General features: G+C 43.5%; 1 protein-coding gene across 2 annotated transcripts in view; it reads right to left on the bottom strand.

The window, feature by feature from the left end:
• Positions 1-18536, bottom strand: part of LOC128323982 (procollagen galactosyltransferase 2) — an 86132-nt gene that overhangs the window by 21762 nt on the left and 45834 nt on the right. For both annotated transcript variants that reach the window (XM_053248014.1, XM_053248015.1), the window contains exons 2-3: positions 3677-3787; positions 181-298 (exon numbers count right to left, since the gene is read on the bottom strand). In XM_053248014.1, coding sequence (XP_053103989.1) covers positions 181-298; positions 3677-3787 — 229 coding nt within the window. The remainder of the gene's footprint in view (positions 1-180; positions 299-3676; positions 3788-18536) is intronic.

Raw genomic sequence — 18536 nt, 5'->3', positions numbered from 1 at the left:
ACCCACAGTATGCAAAATTTCAGAACAAAGTTTTGGGAAGGAGACACTTCTGAAGATACACACACCACTACACCACTCTCCCCCTTTTAAGCTCAGCCAGAGAATGATCCTCTGAAATATTCAATTAGTAAATCAAGAAAAGAAAGCAAGCCTAGTAACCCAGCACTTTTTTTTTTTTACCATGATATAATCAGACCACTTTTCCCTGGCAGTTCTCAGAGCAGCCTGCCGCAGCTTCATCACGTGGGTAAACCTGGAGTTTGGCCAATGTTTGGGCCCAATTTCCTCAGGGTAAGACCTATGAAGTGATGAACAAAACAAAACATTACTACCTTCTTGCCATATTATGTGCTGTAGCTCTTGCAGGATTGCTCAGTATTATTTCCTTGCCTATTTCAGCATATTTTTTTAAAAAGAGAAGCAAATATACTGAGTCACCTCAAGTGCCCCCAAAGGTAAGAGAAGAAATGAGAAGGAAAGTTTTAAGCCACGGAAACACTTCCAAATTTATTCCTGGATTGTGTACCCAGGACTTAATGGAACACGCAGCATCACTGCACTTCCTGCTAAACATGTGTGCTGTGCATTAAAAGGGAACTTTTAAAAAACACACCACCTTTTTTGTAAACAAAGCTCTGGATTTATGTAAGACAGCATTAGCTCGCTTACAACATTCAATTCCACAAAATTTAGATATGGACACATCACTCTTAGATGGTTTTGAAGAGGATTAGAAAGATTATCTCCCTTTTTGAGGAGAGATTATATTGTTTAATGTATGTGATCACTGTATTCTCAAAAGGCTGCATTTCGGAAATGAATGGATTTACTAGTGGGGTGGGCTGTGATGCTGCAGTCTCAAGTTTTGAGCAAAGAAAGGTATGGCAGTAGGAGACGGACTAACTGATTAAGGATAGGGGTGTAACTATAATAGAGCAAGGGGAGACAGTTGTCTGGGGGCCCACTACCTTGGAGGGCACCCCAGAGGCAAGTCACATGACTGACTCCCCCAGTTGTGCACCCGCCCGAGCTTCCTTCGGTTGTATTCATCTTCCGAAATTGATGTGAGTGTTAAGACCTGGAGCTACCAGAACAGCATGTCTTTCTCTAGTGCCATTAAATGACTTGCATCGTCCACAATTTACAAAATCTTTAAAAAAATAATTTAGGATGATCTATTGTGGCACATAGGAGATCTCTCTTTCTCTCTGCTTTTTGTTACCACTATTCAGCCTCATTTAAGATTTCTTTACTTCAAGAGCTGAGCTTCAGTGAAGGGGCACATTTTAAAATCTTGTCTCTGGGCCCACTCCAACCTTGCTATGCCAATGGTTAAGGAAAAGGGTGTTTGGGGATTTACTGGCTATTCCATTTCCCCTTGAGAGGTAGACCGAGACCAAGACCAACACTCCCAGATGAGTTGATCCTGGTTGTCCTGTCACTGAGCTGTTGAGGTGGCAATACCAGCCAAATCACTTTCTGAGAAAACGGCTGTATGTGCATAGGCATGAGTGAGCTTTTGTATCTCATGCTGGATACAATGGAAATAAGCTTATGATAAACTTGGATATGGTCAAGTTTATGAAAACTGTAGTGATCAGCCACTCCACCCCCACCCCCTACTCTAAAGAGCTAACAGGAAGTGAACCCTGTCTTGACTGACAGACTGGTGAACACCAGGGCTCAGCCAATCAGCATACCTGGTGGGTGGGACCTAGAGAGCTGTTGGTAGGAAGTTCTTTGTTAGAGAAGGACATGTGGCCATGGAGGCTGGCTGCAGGAGAAGGACTGCAGCTCCTGGAAGACAGAAGCTGCAAGGGCTTGATTCTCAACCAGTGTTCAAGGAAAAGGGAAGTTTAGTCTAGGGAAAAGTTTGTTTAGTCAGACTTTGCATTTGAATTTCTATTTCTTTGGTGGGGGGGGCTTTGTATATCCCTAATACTGTTCTAGTACTGATTACCTGCAACTTAATTAAAATAAGAAAAATTAGCCTATGCCCATTCTACCTAGGGAATTACAAAAGACTCTATAAACATGTGCATTAAGACAACCTATTTTTGTAATCCTATTAAGTATTCTTAGCTGTATTTAAAACTGAGAAAGCCTCAAAAGGAAGCAGTCTGTAGTAACTGGATAAAACTGTTATTTTAAGTCTTTTCTGTTTACAAGACCCTCTGAGTTGGTTTTTAACTCAGGAAAAAGGGGGGACTGAAGGGGAGAGTTCTCTGGTGCAAACACATCCTCAGATGCTCAGCAGCTAACAGTTTTCTCATCCTGTGAAAGCTTACATGTGGAAGGTTTTTGTATTTGCCCAATACCCAGTTACAGAGGGACCTTGGAATTACAGCACCCAATCCACTGGTCCAGCTCTCTTTAAGTTTTAGTGTGCTTGGTGGCAGCCTTTAGAACCTACTGATAATATAGAATAGTTTTAAGAGAAGCCTGGCCAGGCAGCTCAGGCAGGGATGATTCAGCATTTTGTTCCCTCACGTTAGCTCACCCTGAGACAAAGGCTTTAATCTGCTACAAAAACAAACTTGGATACACAAGACAGAACAGGGATTCTTTTAGTATATCATCCATGCCACTGCTTAACACAAGCAGCCCAAATGCAGCTGGCTGGCTGATACTGGAATCAGAATTCTGGACTATATGCACAGCATAGCAGTTGCAAAATTTTTAGCACTGTCTTCCTGATTGTACTAGCACAGGTCCTCCACCTTGGATACAATTACCATACAAAATGGCTACTCAGCCATTTGGGATGTTATGCAATTCATAGCAAGCCAGTGATATGTGTAGTGGTTAGACTACGACTGCACAGCTCCCATCATCCCCAGTCACTGTGGCTAACATTGAGTGATGATGGGAGTTGTAGTCCAACATCTGCAGGAGGGCTGACGTTGTGCAGCCCTTGGTTAGACTGTCAGACTATAACTAGAACAACCCAAGTTCAAATTCCCACAGCCATGAATCTCATTGGGTGACCTTCGGCCAGTATTCATCTTCCAGCCAGTGTTCCCTCTAACAGGGATTCCCAGATGTTGTTGGCTACAACTCCCAGAATCCCCAAGCAATGAAGCTGGGGATTCTGGGAGTTGTAGTCAACAACATCTGAGAATCCCTGTTAGAGGGAACAGTGCTCCCAGCCCAAGATAATAAACTGTAGGGGAAAAAACCATGTATGCTGCCCCAAGCTCCTTGGAAAAGATGGACCAAAAATGGTAGTCTTGTGTTAAGCTCCTCCCCTTCTCATAACATTTCATCAGACTTGCTACGTAATTTCTCTGCATCTCCCATCCCTCTGCTACCAATCGATGATATAAAGTTGTGGTGGGCAAATGATACTGATAAAAATGAACATGACAGGGGGGACTCAACACGAGGCTGTTGTTTTTTAAGATAACCCCATGTTTGTGTTTCACATCCAGTTGTCCCCCATGGAGATGGCAGGGCAGAGAAAACGAAGCCTGCATCTGCTGCTGTACATCCCCACCAAGGGGCAAAGAAGAGGGAGTCTCTTCCCTATCCATTAGGTGGCTTAGGCAGGGTTGTGCTGGGGAAGGAGATTTCCACAAAAGATTCACCAGCAGGGGACAGCGGACCACTTGCAAACAATTTTTTGAGGCCTTAAGCTTGTCAGTATGATTATTTTGCCAGAAAAGCAAAGACTTACTGAGGGTCATCCATTGGCCTCCACTCCACATCGTGATACAATTTTTGTACATTCTTCAGCCACTCTCTCAGGATGCCTGTTGTGTTGTCAACGTTGTGGTCAGTGGCTACCCTAAGCAGCAACGGTTCATACAGAGAATTAGTACTTGAGAATACCATCTTCCAGTCAAAGATCATCTCAAGAAGGCATGTGCTGGATGGTAATCACTGCTCTGTCAATGCTTCATATACGCATGGAGGGTTAGTGAACATTTTTCCAGAGGATAAACTCCATTTGGGGTCTGAAAGATGCACACAAATCTCTATCAACCAAGGTCCAGAGACATCCTAAAATTATACTAAACAAGAACAAGCCATATCTTTCAGTGGACCAGTTTCAGTTAGTGCAATAGTGTGCAGACTTTCAAGTTACTCAGACTGTTACATCAGTTGAAAAAACAAAAACAGAAAGGCAGCTAGGTTTTGGCCTATACAGGAAGCAAATGGTTAGTTACAGACAAAAGTTTATTAGTTGTTATTGTAATATAATCAAACCTTTATTACAGTCCATGCCCAATATAATCACTCATATCTTGCTTATACTGTAAGAACTATATAGACTGTGCTGGTAACCCACGGGTGGGGGAAATGAGATGCAAAGAACAGCATTTGTCTACAATTAACTTCAGTAAGTGCGCATGCCTGAAAACTAGTTGCCCTTCCATTCTGCCTGAGGAAGCATTCTGTGTAACTAAAAAACTTGCGTACTTCTATGAAACAAACTGATACAATCACAATCGTTTTTACCTTCCCCTCCTCTGACCATGGGACACAAATGCAGCCAGCACTCAGGACAAAAGGCTGTGAAAGTTCTCCCTTCATATATTTGACAACAGCATGAATTCTGACAGCAGAAGAGATTGTCCCATGGCAACCAGGATCTGTGCCTACAAAAGGCAAGCTACATTTACTCATATATGCCTCTAATATCGTGTGCCATTTTAAAACCTTGAAACCCAATTCCGTGGACTTTAGACTAGTTTTATTTATGGAGCTGAAATTCTTGCTGTAGGGAAAATGACAAGAATACTCAGCAATCAGCAGTGTTGTTCAGAAGCATAATGAGTTGATTCAGTTCATGGCATTGTCAGCCAGCTGTACACTTTAGAAAGCAAAAAGCTTTGTTACATTATATTAAAACAAAAGATTTTCTATTTTGCCCTGCTTTGCCATATGCCAAACACACACACACACACACACACGAGCTTCTGCCAAGGCAAGAGAATTAGCTCCTGTTAAAAACGGTCAAATAGAAGAGAAAGATTTCTTCCCCAGCCACAATGGAAGGAAACAGCTTACATGAGAGCCATTTTCATTAAAATGCTTACCCAGAATGAACAGAAAGCCTATACAAATAGTCTCTTTAGACTGGCTGGCAGAATGTACAGGGGCCACATCTGCATTATGTGGACATACAAGAATGGAGGACATGCGCAGAGTAACAGGAATATCTCTGCTGTATACTCCCTCTTCAGGTGGTAAGCAGAAAGCAAGGCTGGGCTGATAATCCCCTTGGGGTAGGATGTAAAGAATGCAGAACATTGTTGCCACTTTTTCTAATTTCACAGCTCCAATTGCAGCATTTTTAGGGTCTGAAGGCTTCTTTACTATTAACAAGGGATGAGCACAGCTTGGATAAGCACAGCCCCAAACCTGTCAATGGCAGGTACTTCTTGTCTTCCCCACAACCCACATCCCACAATGATGGGTTCCTCCAGCAGAATCTACGTAGAGTATCAATGAAATACTGAAGAATGCCACATAAGAATTGTGTGAACCGCCCTGAGCCATTTTTGGAAGGGTGGTATGTAAAGCAAGCAAGCAAGCAAGCAAGCAAGCAAGCAAATAAATAAGAACTACCTGGGCTGGGCGCAGAGCATCTGCGCCTCCAGCATGCCCGGCTTTCTTTGTGGTCGCTCCCCCCGCCGCCGCTCGCTTCTCCCCCCTCCTCGCACTTTCTGACAGGCTGGCTGGCCGGCCTGCTTCCTCTCCCCCCCCCCACCTCATGCTTTATGGCTTGCAGGCTGGCCAGAAAGCTGGCCTGCCACCTCCTCCTCCTGGCAGCCGGGCCAGGGCTCGGCAGAGGGCGCTCTCCCTCCCTGCCCGGCAGCGGGCGCTCTCCTTCCTGGCCAGCCCAGTCAGTGGCGGGCACTCTCCCTCCCTGCCAGCTGGCCCGGCAGTGGGCGCTTTCCCTCCCACTGGCCCAGTGATGGTGACCATTTTCTCTCTCCACACCCATCACTAGTGAGAGCTGCCACGCATGGGATTTGCAACGGGTACACCTAAGAGAAATAAATAAATAGATAGAAGATAGATTGTACACACTGAAAAGGTGCAATATTTTGCCTAGAATTTAACTTTTTGAGCAAAGTTCAAACCTTCCCCCAGTATGAATTCATATTTCTAGCCTTAATGCTTATATAAAGGTAAAGTTGTGCCCTCGAGTCGGTGTCAACTCCTGGTGACCACAGAGCCTTGTGGTTGTCTTTGGTAGAATACAGGAGGGGTTTACCTTTGCCTCCTCTAGTGCAGTATGAGATGATGCCTTCCAGCATCTTCCTATATCGCTGCTACCCAATATAGGTACCAGCAGGGATTCGAGCTAGCAACCTCATGCCTGCTAGGCAAGTCATTTCCCGCTGCGCCATTAGGTGGCTAATGGTTATATAGATACATATAACCAACCCCACCCCCACCCCACCCCCCCACACACATGAGGTACTGATAAAATGTTCCAAGTCCAGCGGCTGGAATATGCATCTTGCATGCAGCCTCACACCACTTTGAGATCTGTTTCTTTAAACGCAGTATGTGTTTGCATGTGTACCCATACACGCACCTGTGCTCACTATAAATTAGAAAAAGGAAATCTTTTCATTACTGCTCCTCTTTTATCCCTTGCACTACCATCACTCTCCTTGACAAAAGACTTCCAAGAGATAGGGAGCAAGAAGCATATTTTTCAAGAAGCCTCTCTTACCTGTGGCAGTTCTGACCACTGAGCTGTCAGAACTTCGTGCTATAGAAAAACAGTCAGAATCAAACATTCCAGTTTATTTGCCATTGGCCCACCCTAACATAGCTGTATTCAAACAAACACCAACAGATAATTCTTAGTAAAACCAGCCAGAAAGTTAATGGGAAAAGTTCCATCCACTCTCTTCTCCTTTTTATCCTTGTTTTGAGCTTCTACTTATTTCCTGTTTGTTTATTTTGAGCCTGGTGTCGGGGAGCAAAAGAGCAGACTAGTTTGCTAGTTTTCATCCTTGAAGGAAAACTACCAAAACTCCTACCAAAGGAACACTGTGTGCCTGCTAGCTTTCGAGGTTATGTCCTGCATTTTGTGGCCCATGCAGTAGGGGTGAGGGGAAATCTCCAAGTCAAACCTAATGCTGTGTTTTCCCCTCCTGCCTCCCACCTTAACATTCATTCATCCATTGCTCAGGTGGGCTAGGAGGAATGAAGTGAGGAACAACATAAAATATTACACCTCTCCCAGTTCTGGAGAGTGAAATGCGAGTAGAAAGCAAGTGGTACTGAAACAGAGCACACACTGATTTAAACTGATTTAATAGCCCCTCCCTAAGTGGCACAGTGGGGAAATGCTTGACTAATAAGCAGAAGGTTGCAATTCAAATCAACGCTGGTACTATAACGGGCAGCAGCGATATAGGAAGATGCTGAAAGGCATCATCTCAGACTTCATGGGAGGAGGCAATGGTAAACTCCTCCTGTATTCTACCAAAACCAAAAACCACAGGGCTCTGTGGGCACCAAGAGTCAAAATCGACTCAACAGCACACTTTACCTTTACCTTAATAGCCACTCCCTCTCTCCAAGGAAAAGTGGGGGGGGGCACTATGCATCTCTAACAGAGAAAAACCTTGGCATCCTTACCAAACTTCACACACGTGTCCAGTAGCACGAGAGCCACTTCATTGAGGTGCAAACAGATACTGTGGGGATTCAGATGTGAGTGTGGTCACCTGGGCAAGGCTGAACGTGTAGGTCTCTCTCAAACTCAGTATGAGGAAGATCCATATGTTGGGCCTTGACAAAGTGATTGCATTATTCACATGCGTGCCCCTGCAGTGTGCAATCACAAAATACTTCCAGGTATTCAAATGAAGGACACCTACAAGTCCCAGGAAGCACGGGCAAAATATAAGAGAAAGATTTGCTGGGCTCATGGCCAATCCCTGGCCACCTCTAGTTATAGTCTTCACACTGCTGCAACAGCAGAATGACTTTTGCTGAGTAAGTCACTCCATCATTGCCTCCTCCATCCCATCCCATCCACAAAATGAGAGCTTTCCCTCAGAAAAGTTCTCATTTGTGAGAAACAAGGGGGGAAAGCTCCTCGGTGGAAGAGGGAGGATAGAATGATGGTGCACAACCTTTTAGCCCTGTTAGTGGGGAGGGGGATGAGGGAGAGGGGAGAAAGAAAGGGAGCATTCAGGAGGAGTTTGCTATTGCCACTGTCTATAGCATAGGTGGGCAAACTTCACCCTCTAGCTCTTGTTGATTTGCAAATTATATCATCCCTCACTATTGGCCATTGTGGCTGGGGATGATGGGAGCTGTAATTCAACAACCTGGGAGCTGGGAGGGCCAGGTTTGCCCACTCCTGTCCTATGGCAAAGGATGGAATAGAGACTATATACCAACCTTCTGCCCAGCAACAAGCTAAACCCAGGTATGAAGGTGCCTATAGACGGCACTTTGCCAAGCAGCACCCCCTTCAAATATGCAGCTAGCTTCAAAATTCCTTAACAAATCTGCACACGTTTTAGGATTAAGACTATCAGCAATGTCTTTTCTTAGGTCCCGATATTCCATTTATGTCTCTCCACTATGACAGAAGCAGGATCAAAATGGGTATGTAGTTGGAGAGGATTATAGCCTTTGTCTCAGAGCAAGCTCACGTGAGGGAAAGAAATGCTGACTCATCCCTTCAGAGCTTTCTGGCAAGAGTCACTCTTAAAAACTGCCCGGTGGTTTTTTGGTAGGTTCAAAACGGCTGCTGCCACCACCTTTCTCTGTTACAGAGCTTGACCCTCCCTGGGCTTCGGGTGGAAATCCCAGGGGAAACTTGCTTTCTTTTGCTTTGAAAGGTACCCCCCCCCCCAAAAAACCCCTTCCATATGCAAGCCTACATGTGGGGAGAAATAGCCGTTGACCAATTGAGGTGTGCTTTGCACTAAAGAAAAAGCCCCCTTCTAGCCCCCACTTTCTCCTGAGTTAAAAACCCACTCGAATGAGGCTTGTAAAAGAAAAGAACAAAAAGAAAAAACAATTTTATTCAAATGCCACAGACTGCTTCTGTCTGAGGCTTTCCCAGTTTTTAGTTACAGGTAGAAATGCTCGGTAGGTTATAAGAATACTTCAGAAAGCACCCCAGATGAAGCTGGGATGGCATGCTTTAAAAAATCGTGGTTACCCAGTTGCAAGCAACAGGTATGTAGGAATATACAAAAGCACAATTAAAACTTACAGAGTCTTCTACAATGCCCTGGCTGGATAGGTGTAGGTTAGTGTTTCTTAGCTTAATTACATTGCAGATGAACAGTAATAGACCAGTATCAGGGATATACCAAACACACACAAAAGAAAATGAAAAGTCTAACGTGAAATCTGACTAAACAAACTTTCCCTAGACTAAATTTCCCGAAGCCAAAGCCCTGGCTTCCTTTGTCTTGAAATCAACAAATCCTGGATGAGAATTCAAGCTTCCTGCCCTCCTGGCTTCCTAGGAACCTGCAGAGGTCATTCTATAAGAGAAATCTCCAGGCTAGCTTTTGACCATGAGGGAGAAAAACTCCATTGCTCCTCACTAAGCCTTTCCACCCATGCTTCTCTCACCTCCAGCCTAGCTTCTTCTAACAAAGAGACTTATTTTCCTCCCATGGCTCTCTAGGTCCCACCCACCTGGTGTGCTGATAGGCTGAGCCCTGGAGTTCACCAGTCTGTCAGTCAGGACAAGGTTCACTTCTGGTTAACTCTTAAGGAGAGGGCTGGCTGGTCACTACAGTAGACAAGTGTGTCAGTACATAGCAGGAAAATATTCTGTTAGGTGCAGAACATTTTTACTTGAAAAGGTCAGCAAGAAATATATGTTCCAAACAACAGTAGCTCTGCACTAGAGAAATGACTTAGGATTTGCTTTTATATGGGCAGAAGGAGTGATTCTCATGGATATTTATTGTATTTTTTTTTTACACCACTTCCCTCCCAATAGGGTTCTAGTATAGTTAACAATGAGAATACAGTAAATCAATAGAATAAACGGGACTTTTTAAAAGTCACAATTAAAATGAGCAAATCGAAATAAAACTCCATAGACAGTTTATTAGCAAAAATGAATTTTTAACAGTCAACTAAACAAATGTTTTCCAAAAATGGAAGCTCTTCTTTATCAACCTTATAAACAAAACAGATGCAGATTGGCTGCTAACCAGGCTTCTCTAGGTAGGAAGGTGCCTAGAGAGGGTGCAATTTCCAATGCCTATTAATGGTAGAGGAATCTGTAGCAGGACATCTCCGGAAGATCTTGTGGCACAGAAGGGGATTATTTTACTAATATGTTGTAAAAACCATGAGAAACCACGCTGATATCCTCAACAGACTGCCCTTCATACTTATTTCTAATCTGCTGCTTTTGGAAAGACAGGAGGAGGAGGAGTAGACCCTTCCCCCGCCCCGCCATTTCATAATACAAGACGTAGACTCTAAAACAGTCCTAAGAAAAGCCAAACAACAAAATAGTTTTAACTTCCCCATTACCAGCACTAAAAACAAGGAAAGTCATTTCTTCCTTCTTATTCATCAGGGCGTGTATTAACTGCTCACTTCTAAAAAAAAGAAAACAGGTTTGTCATTGCAAACCAAAAGATCTCATCTATGAAAGAAGAATCCTTCCTTCAGTACAAAACACACCGACATACCAAAAATCTCCAGACACACTTTGTGACATGGTCCAACAAGCTCTTTTGGTCCGACATGCTCTTTTTCCAAAAGCAATAAGAAACAGAAGAAAACAAGTATTTCAATGAGGCAGAACTGCTGGAGTTCTCTTTGTCCTTCTTTACATTTATATCCCACCCTTCTCACATTATGCTGGTAACATGCTTGCAATGTCGCTCTTGGACTCAATAAATAATAGTAGCCTAGTGAAGTAAGATACTGTTTTATAGCTGCTTCCCTCAAATCACACAAAGTAATCTTTATAGATTTAACTGAGAATTTATTCAGAAACAACTCCATTTTTCTCCTTCCCCTTCCTTTTCTTTTCTGACTCCACCCCCCGCCCACACACTCTAACAACAAATCATACAAGATACCGGTAGTAGGGTGCATGGTTCGGTTCGGGCACACTGTTACAGACCTCCGGACCGGTTCGGCAGTCCGGTGGTCCGAAGGTTCGGATGGGCGGCGGCATGTAGCTTTAAGCAGGGGGATGGTAGTACTTACCCACCCACCCCTGCCGCTCTTCCCCCTCCGGCGCTGGTCCTTTTAAACATCTTCTTGGGGCGGCAGAGTTCCTCCCTGCCGCCCCTGCCCCCGTCGTTGTTCCTTAAGGCTTAAAAGAGACTAGAGCTAGCGGCGTGCATGCGCCCTGCGTGGCGCGCATGCTCGTCTCTGATGCTGGCACGCACACACCACATATATCACGTATGTGGTGCATGCGCCAGCGTCACATACGAGTGCGTGCGCCGCACAGGGTGCATGTGAGCCACTAGCTCTAGTCTCTTTTAAGCCTTAAGGAACGACGATGGGGGCAGGGGCGGCAGGGAGGAACTCTGCTGCCCCAAGAAGATGTTTAAAAGGACCAGCGCCAGAGGGAGAAGAGCGGCGGGGGGGGGGAAGTACTACCACCACCCCGCTTAAAGTAACAGTCCCCCCCATGCCGGACCGGGGAGGACTCTGGACCGTGCACACCCCTAGATACTGGACAGAATACAACAGTTACTTCTAGTCATTTTAAAATAAATAGCTCCTTTATGCTTAGCATAATTTTAAAATAAATCGATCCTTAATGTTTAGCTACACATGTAACAGTATTTTAGAAAATTACTTAATTATTACTGGTGTTATTATACTTTATTAATACCATTACATGTATAGTTAAGCATATAGGATCTATTTATTTTAAAAATGAATGTTTCATGACCCTATCGAGCAATTTAGTATGTACTTCTGTTTTGGAAATATATGGAGTACATATTCAACACACTGGGAAACTAGTTCCATGCAAACCAGTGCAGATGCTACTGCACTCAGCTAACTTTTAAAAATATGCTTGCACAAATGAATACATTTGATGTTGAGCTGCACCTCTGAGGTGAAGATTCTGACAACCAGCTCATAGTGGCAACTAGGGCTCTAAAACAGAATTCTTAGCACCGCAAACAACAATTCTCAAGTTCTTTGAGGAGGCCATTAAAATTGTGCTGTTGAGTCAGTGTTGAGGCCTCATTAATCCCCTCTACCCCAATGTGAACTGTGACAGAGATCATATGCAAGATCCCTCCATGTGAGGGAAAAGAGCTAGTCTTCTGGTAGCAAGCATGACTTGTCCCCTTAGCCAAGCATGGTCTTGCCTGGTTGCATAGTAATAGGAGACTTGTTGTGTGAGCACTGTAAGTTATTCGATTCAGGGGATGGAGCCACTCTGGGAAGAGTAGAAGGTTCCAAGTTCCCTCCCTGGCATCTCCAGGATAGGACTGAGAGAGATTCCTGCCTGCAACCTTGGAGAAGGTGCTGCCACCAGTCTGTGTAGACAATACTGAGCTAGATGGACCAATGGTGTGACTTGCTATATGGCAGCTTCCTATGTGCATCTCAGTTGCTTGCTCCATAACACACAGCAGCTGGGGTACCAAAGGAAAAGCTCTGTCAAAACCTTTTGCTATCCACACAGCAGCAAACAGAGATTAATGAGCCCTTTGGTTGTTTGAGAGGAAAACCATAGGGTGTGGTAATGTCTCAACAACCCTGTGAAGTAGGCTGATGGACCCTGAGACACCCACTGAGTTTTATGGCTGAATGGGGATTTGAACTTGGGTCTCCCCAGTCCTAGTCCAACACTTTAACCACTACACATCAGCTTGTTGTAAACTGCCCAGAGACATAAGTTTTAGGTGGTATGAAAATGTAAAATAAATAAATAAATAAATATACATGTCCTGATCAGACATTATACTGTACCTATGTTCAGAAGTTTGTGCACACATACATGTTTTTGTGTAAATTAAAAATTTTTAATTAGACTTAAAGTTTTTAAAAATTAATACTAGGTTTTAAATGTTTTAAATGATTTTAATTGATAATTGATTTGATGTTTTAAATGTAAACCACCCGAGACGTAGGTTTTGGGCGGTTTAGAAATATTTTAAATAAAATTAAATCAAAATAAATAGACTGTATCCATAGTCATTTTAAGAGTGAACCTGGGTACAGGTCTCTCAAATGCATGGTACAGATAGGAAGTGTACTGTTGTACCCATGCTCAACATTACATATGAATAACTGTACCTGTGTACCAATCTGTACCTGTGTACGCTGTACACAGATTCTATGAGTGCTGGACATAACATATGAATAGGGCTATAGTCACCTAGTTTTGCTTATTGCTCAGGTTGACCCTGCTGACTGATTATCTGTCCGACTGAATAGGATTGAGCAGTGATCAGTAAAGCACACCAGTTCAGGGAACAGAATGAAGACCCTTTCTGCTGACTAACATATTGCTACCAATAAATAATCATGGTTAAAAATAGTCAGCTTTTAAGAAGATTCTTATTTACAATACCCATCCTCACTATATGCTAAAGTTCAGTTTTCATATATGGTATTACACATACCCCACATTCTAGCTGACATCCTGACTAAAACTGTGGGCACTATGTAAGACGTGCCAGTGCTGCGGATGGTTTCAACTAATTCAGCACTGGCAATTGCATGAGGGGAAAGATTTTGACAGCCTCCCCTTCCCCTGGAAGTGCTTTGTGTCACACAAAGATATGTCCCTGAAGATCACACAGCCCTCAGGGACATATTCCCAGGTGGTACTGAGTGCTTCAGGGGAAAGGGGGGTTGTCAAAATGTAGTCTAGCCAAAGAAAGCAGGCTCCTTCCTCCATGAATGGAAGGCATATCTAAAAGATTTATTTAACAGGTAGCAGGTTTATTATCAGCAATCTAATGAAAAGTTTACCCAGTATAACAATGTAAAGGCTTTTGTAATTATGCCCCTTACTACCCAACTGGCAAAGTAGCAAATGCAGTCGCTAACTGGGCAAAGAGGTGCCTATCCATGTGGTGATTTGCTTCTGTTTAGCAGAGGAAGGAGAACTAGCTCAATTCAATTCCCAGTACCAGCGGCTGGCGCTGGTATCTACCTTGTGTTTCTTTTTTTCCTGCAAACCCTGGTTTGGGGACAGGGGACCATCTTCTTATTCTCTGTCTAAGTAAATGGCTTTGAGAACCTTTTAACTGAAAGCTGAATGAATGAAAGGGACTCTACTCAGTCTTTTAAAAAGTGACATATTCTAGTACTGCAATAGAGCTAGAGGCATGGGGGGGGGGTAGCTGCTTGTTGCTAGTTGTCTTCAGAACCAGGTGTGCTCGGCCCCCTTGAACATACTGTTTGCAGAGAGCATTCAGGAAGGAGGAAGAATCGCCACGGGGCATTTTGCAGTGCAGCAGATCAAGTTTCAGGTATGTGCATTGACAGCAGAGTGCTTCCAGAATGCGATCCAGTAGTGTTTCAGTGGCGTGCCTATTATAAATGGTCATAAATGTAACATCAGGAGAATGAGGGAGTTCTCTAGTGAGGATATAGTCACCCCAGCCATGCTGCTGGCCTGTCATTAATCACCCACTGGGCCATCTGTGCAGTTTGGCTTCCCAACAGCAATTACACCCTCTTGAATTTTTATCCTTGATAGTTGTGCTAGTCTATCATAGTAGAAACCATAAGAGAAACTGGTAATACTATTTAGCCAGTCAAGATATTTTAAAGATAATAAAGGATTGATTGATTGATATATTCAAGCATGAGCGTTTGTGGGTGACAGTCCACTTCATCTGGTATTCTGCTTTGCATCCGATGAAGTGGGCTGTCACCCACAAAAACCGTTACTAGCGATTCAACGGGCCAAAATTCACTTGTATATCTATAAAACATCTTGAGAGGCTGCACAGTGTTACTATTTTCCCTTATAGGTTTTTTATATCCACTGGAGTACAATGAACGGACTTGGTTTGAACTAAAGATTCCAAAATGGTGCTTGCTAGTATCACTCTTCTGAGAGAATAGAATTGCTCTGGTTTCATACAGAGAAGATAAAGGATTCTTTAATATGTCCTTAGAAGACATCTTAGGTCCTGTCCATCCACCAGTTACTTCAGTTAACGAAATGAAATGCATTTAAACCCCCGTGTTATTCTGATAAGTTTTTAAAAGTGAGAGTAGGGTTACAAATAAAACTTTTGAGTATAAAGATCTACTCCTGTACCACTTCTTTGTGTAGATGTTGCAAGTGTTATAGGGTGACCCATTTCACTTCAGGATGTCTTTATCCACTACAGAGGGGCAGACTAAATAAAACAATATAGAGCTTTAGGATGCCCTTATGACTTCTCTGATCATATAATAATCACAAAATAAAATAATCATAAAATAACCCTTGTGGGGGAAATGTGTGTGCATGTGCGTGAAGCAAGAATGTACTCCAGTGCATAAATTTCGTAAACCGTATAGAAATAACATCTTTCTGAATGACCCAAGTGCCTAATGTTGCTATTTGCCTTTGTTCATATGAATACAGACTTATATTTTCAAAGAAATTCACTATACACACTGAAATTTCGCTAAGGCTGAATCTACATATGCAGCAGAATGAGGGCGCAGGGACTGCACCATTTCGCACTGTGGTGGGTTTTCTGCAAGAAAAAACACACAGGCACCTCAGGTACAAAAGATCACCGTATTCAGGCATTCTAATCCCCTGGACTATACAGCTGCCACTGGACCATGCCTTGAAGCCCCTCCCCAACACTGATGCGCCTTGAAGCCCTACACATGTTCACCACAAAGACAGCATTTGTCTGAAGAGACAAACACTGTAAGGGAGAGATTTTCCCCGTGGTTCAGCTGACAGCTGAGCTTACTGCAGTTAACCCTTTACTCTGCTAATTGAGCAAAGAGGCACCTTTTAAAAGTGGCGATTCTCTTTACTGAGCAGGGGGAGAGCAACTGGCCCTATCCATACCCAACACAGCATCCCTCCACTGGATATTGCTGGAGTCTATCTTATGTTTCCTTTTTAGACTGTGAGCCCTTTGGGGACAGGGATCCATTTTATTTATTTATATCTATGGAAACTGCTTTGGGAACTTTTGTTGAAAAGTGGTATATCAATATTCATCTTATTTGTATCCACAGACTTAGAAAGCCTGAATAGGGCTGTTCTAGCCCAGTCCTTGCTGTGTGCCAATCTCCTATGTGCTTTTATGTAGGATAGCATTCAAAATTATGATATTCTACCCTGAATCTAAGTAGCAAAATGCCTCAGGAGTCTACAACTTCATTCCTAACATATTCTGCTCTACGTGTAGACATGTGTCCCCCTCGCTCCACAGTAATGGTATCCACTCCTAACTGCATTTGTGTTACTTGGAACAATACATCCATGATAACTAACACAGCTGGGCAGTAACAGATAAATCAAACAGATAGCCTAATCCTGCTAAATTCACATATATTTCAGAAATTCCTCAGATTCTGAAATAGTACTGTCAGTTTTGCAATGAGCTCTCACAGACTTAAGCTTCTTTTTTTACCAGATATAGTGCATTTTCCTACCATTGCCTGAAAGAGAAATTTCACTCTGACAACTGTCAAAATCAATTAGAAAATAGTTTTGTTGCATTATCCATCATGTTTCCTTCTTTGCAGATCTCATTTAATATGTACTGAAGCCAACAGCAATCTTTCCTCAGACATGAGAGGCCCTTTTTACTCACAACTGTCTTATTTCCTAATGCCCCAAACTGTCATAAATGAAGGAATCCATGTTACCAGTTTTACGGCTGCGCACACACCTTCTCCACCAAAATCTACGACGAGGCTTGCTCTGAAGTGTGGTAGTTATCACCCTTCGTGATTGTGCTATGGCTTAATATGGAGGATTTAATTCAATTTAATTCAAACCTACATACAGCCCAAATGTACACTGATGTACCAGAAAAGCTGGTCATAGACAGGATACACTCATGTTAGAGCACAATAGAGTATAGACACTAGGGTTGTGCAAACCAGTTCAAATTTGTTCCGGTTAGACATTGAACAGGCCTAGTTCAAGGGCTTGACATTGAGCCAGCCTCGAAATGAACCTGCCCCAGTTTGGCTCAAGATCAAGCCGAATACCCTCGGCTGGTTCGGGGGTTCTGGCTGTTAAAATTTTTTTTAAAGCAACTCACTGCCTCTGGGGGCGCTGCCACAGCGAGTATTCAAAGGCTCCCCGCCCGCCTCCACTGGCTTCCCTCAGTATCAGAATGGCCCAGTTTGGGTGGTTTTTGGCCCGTTCCGGACCTCTGTGTAGTAGCTTTGGCCATTTTGTAGGCTGCCACATATGCGCAATGGACACCTGTGTGATCCGGTAGCACCCCCAGAACTGGTGAGTTAAAAAAAAATAATAACCCCCAAACCAGTTTGAACTGGACCAGGTGTGTGTGTTCAGGAGTGCACAGAACCAAACATGCCTGGTCCGATTTGATTCCAGTTCAGACTTGAACCGAACAGGGCAAACCAGTTTTGTGCACACACCTAATAGACATGTTCCTTGAAAGCAAAGTTAGGTTTTATTGAAGAGCAAAGATTTACAGTAAAGGCAATGATTAGCACCTCAGCAAGGTGGCTGATAATGACCTTCCTTTAAGGGGTTAATGCTCTGAGAATTGCCATGAATGGCCTCCAATCTACATTTAGAAGTTAGCACTGAGGAACAGGCAAGAGAGTTGGTAAGGAATGGGGAAGAGAGACTGATTTATAGTTACAGGGGTTGCAGTTGCAGGATTTCTTTGTGGAATGAGGTTGGACATTTTGTTAATGGGGGCGGAGTGAAGAAACTCCGGGTCACAAGCAAGGCAATGTGCCTAGCAAAGACTGAGCTCTGGCTGCCCAGGGGAGTTCTAAGGCTCTCCCAGGGAAGGGAAACAAAAGCAACATATGCCCCAGTGCAAGAGACGAATCTCTGTATGGTCTGGCAAAAGAGTGAGATGCCATTGGGATGGTGGAAACTGCAAAGCAAGCAGTGTGCTATTCCCCAAAACCTGTTCCAGAAGGTAACTAAAGTAATATAAAAGATCAGGAATAACCATAATTTAGTTCTAGGTTAATAATACGTGTGTGTATTCTCTAAGGCGTACCTGTGGCTATCCCATGTGTGGCAGCTTTAGCGAGAGTTCGCGAGCAGAAGCACCTGACTGGGCAGTGGGGACTCCATATGCAGATAGGGAAGAGGAGCCTGTGATGGCTAAGGTCAGTTGGAATGCAAGTGTTACTGGTCGGAATATGTTCTTGATTGTAGAAGAGAGGAATGAATAGATAGATAAGACAGACAAGACAAGACAGACAAGACAGAGGGCAGGAGTCTGCGAAGAGAGGGGTCATGAGGGAGGAAAGAGCCCCTTCAGGAGAAGGAGTCTGCCACTATGTGAATTAGATGAGGAAACAAGATCTGTTAACTCAAGAAAGGAGAGAGAGAGAAGAAGAAAAAAGAAAAAAAGAAGGGAGGGGAAGAAAGACAGAGAGGGAGA

This window comes from Hemicordylus capensis, chromosome 4 (genome assembly GCF_027244095.1).
Source record: "Hemicordylus capensis ecotype Gifberg chromosome 4, rHemCap1.1.pri, whole genome shotgun sequence".
In the NCBI taxonomy this organism is placed as follows: Eukaryota; Metazoa; Chordata; class Lepidosauria; order Squamata; family Cordylidae; genus Hemicordylus; species Hemicordylus capensis.
This window is presented reverse-complemented; position numbering and strand designations above follow the sequence as displayed.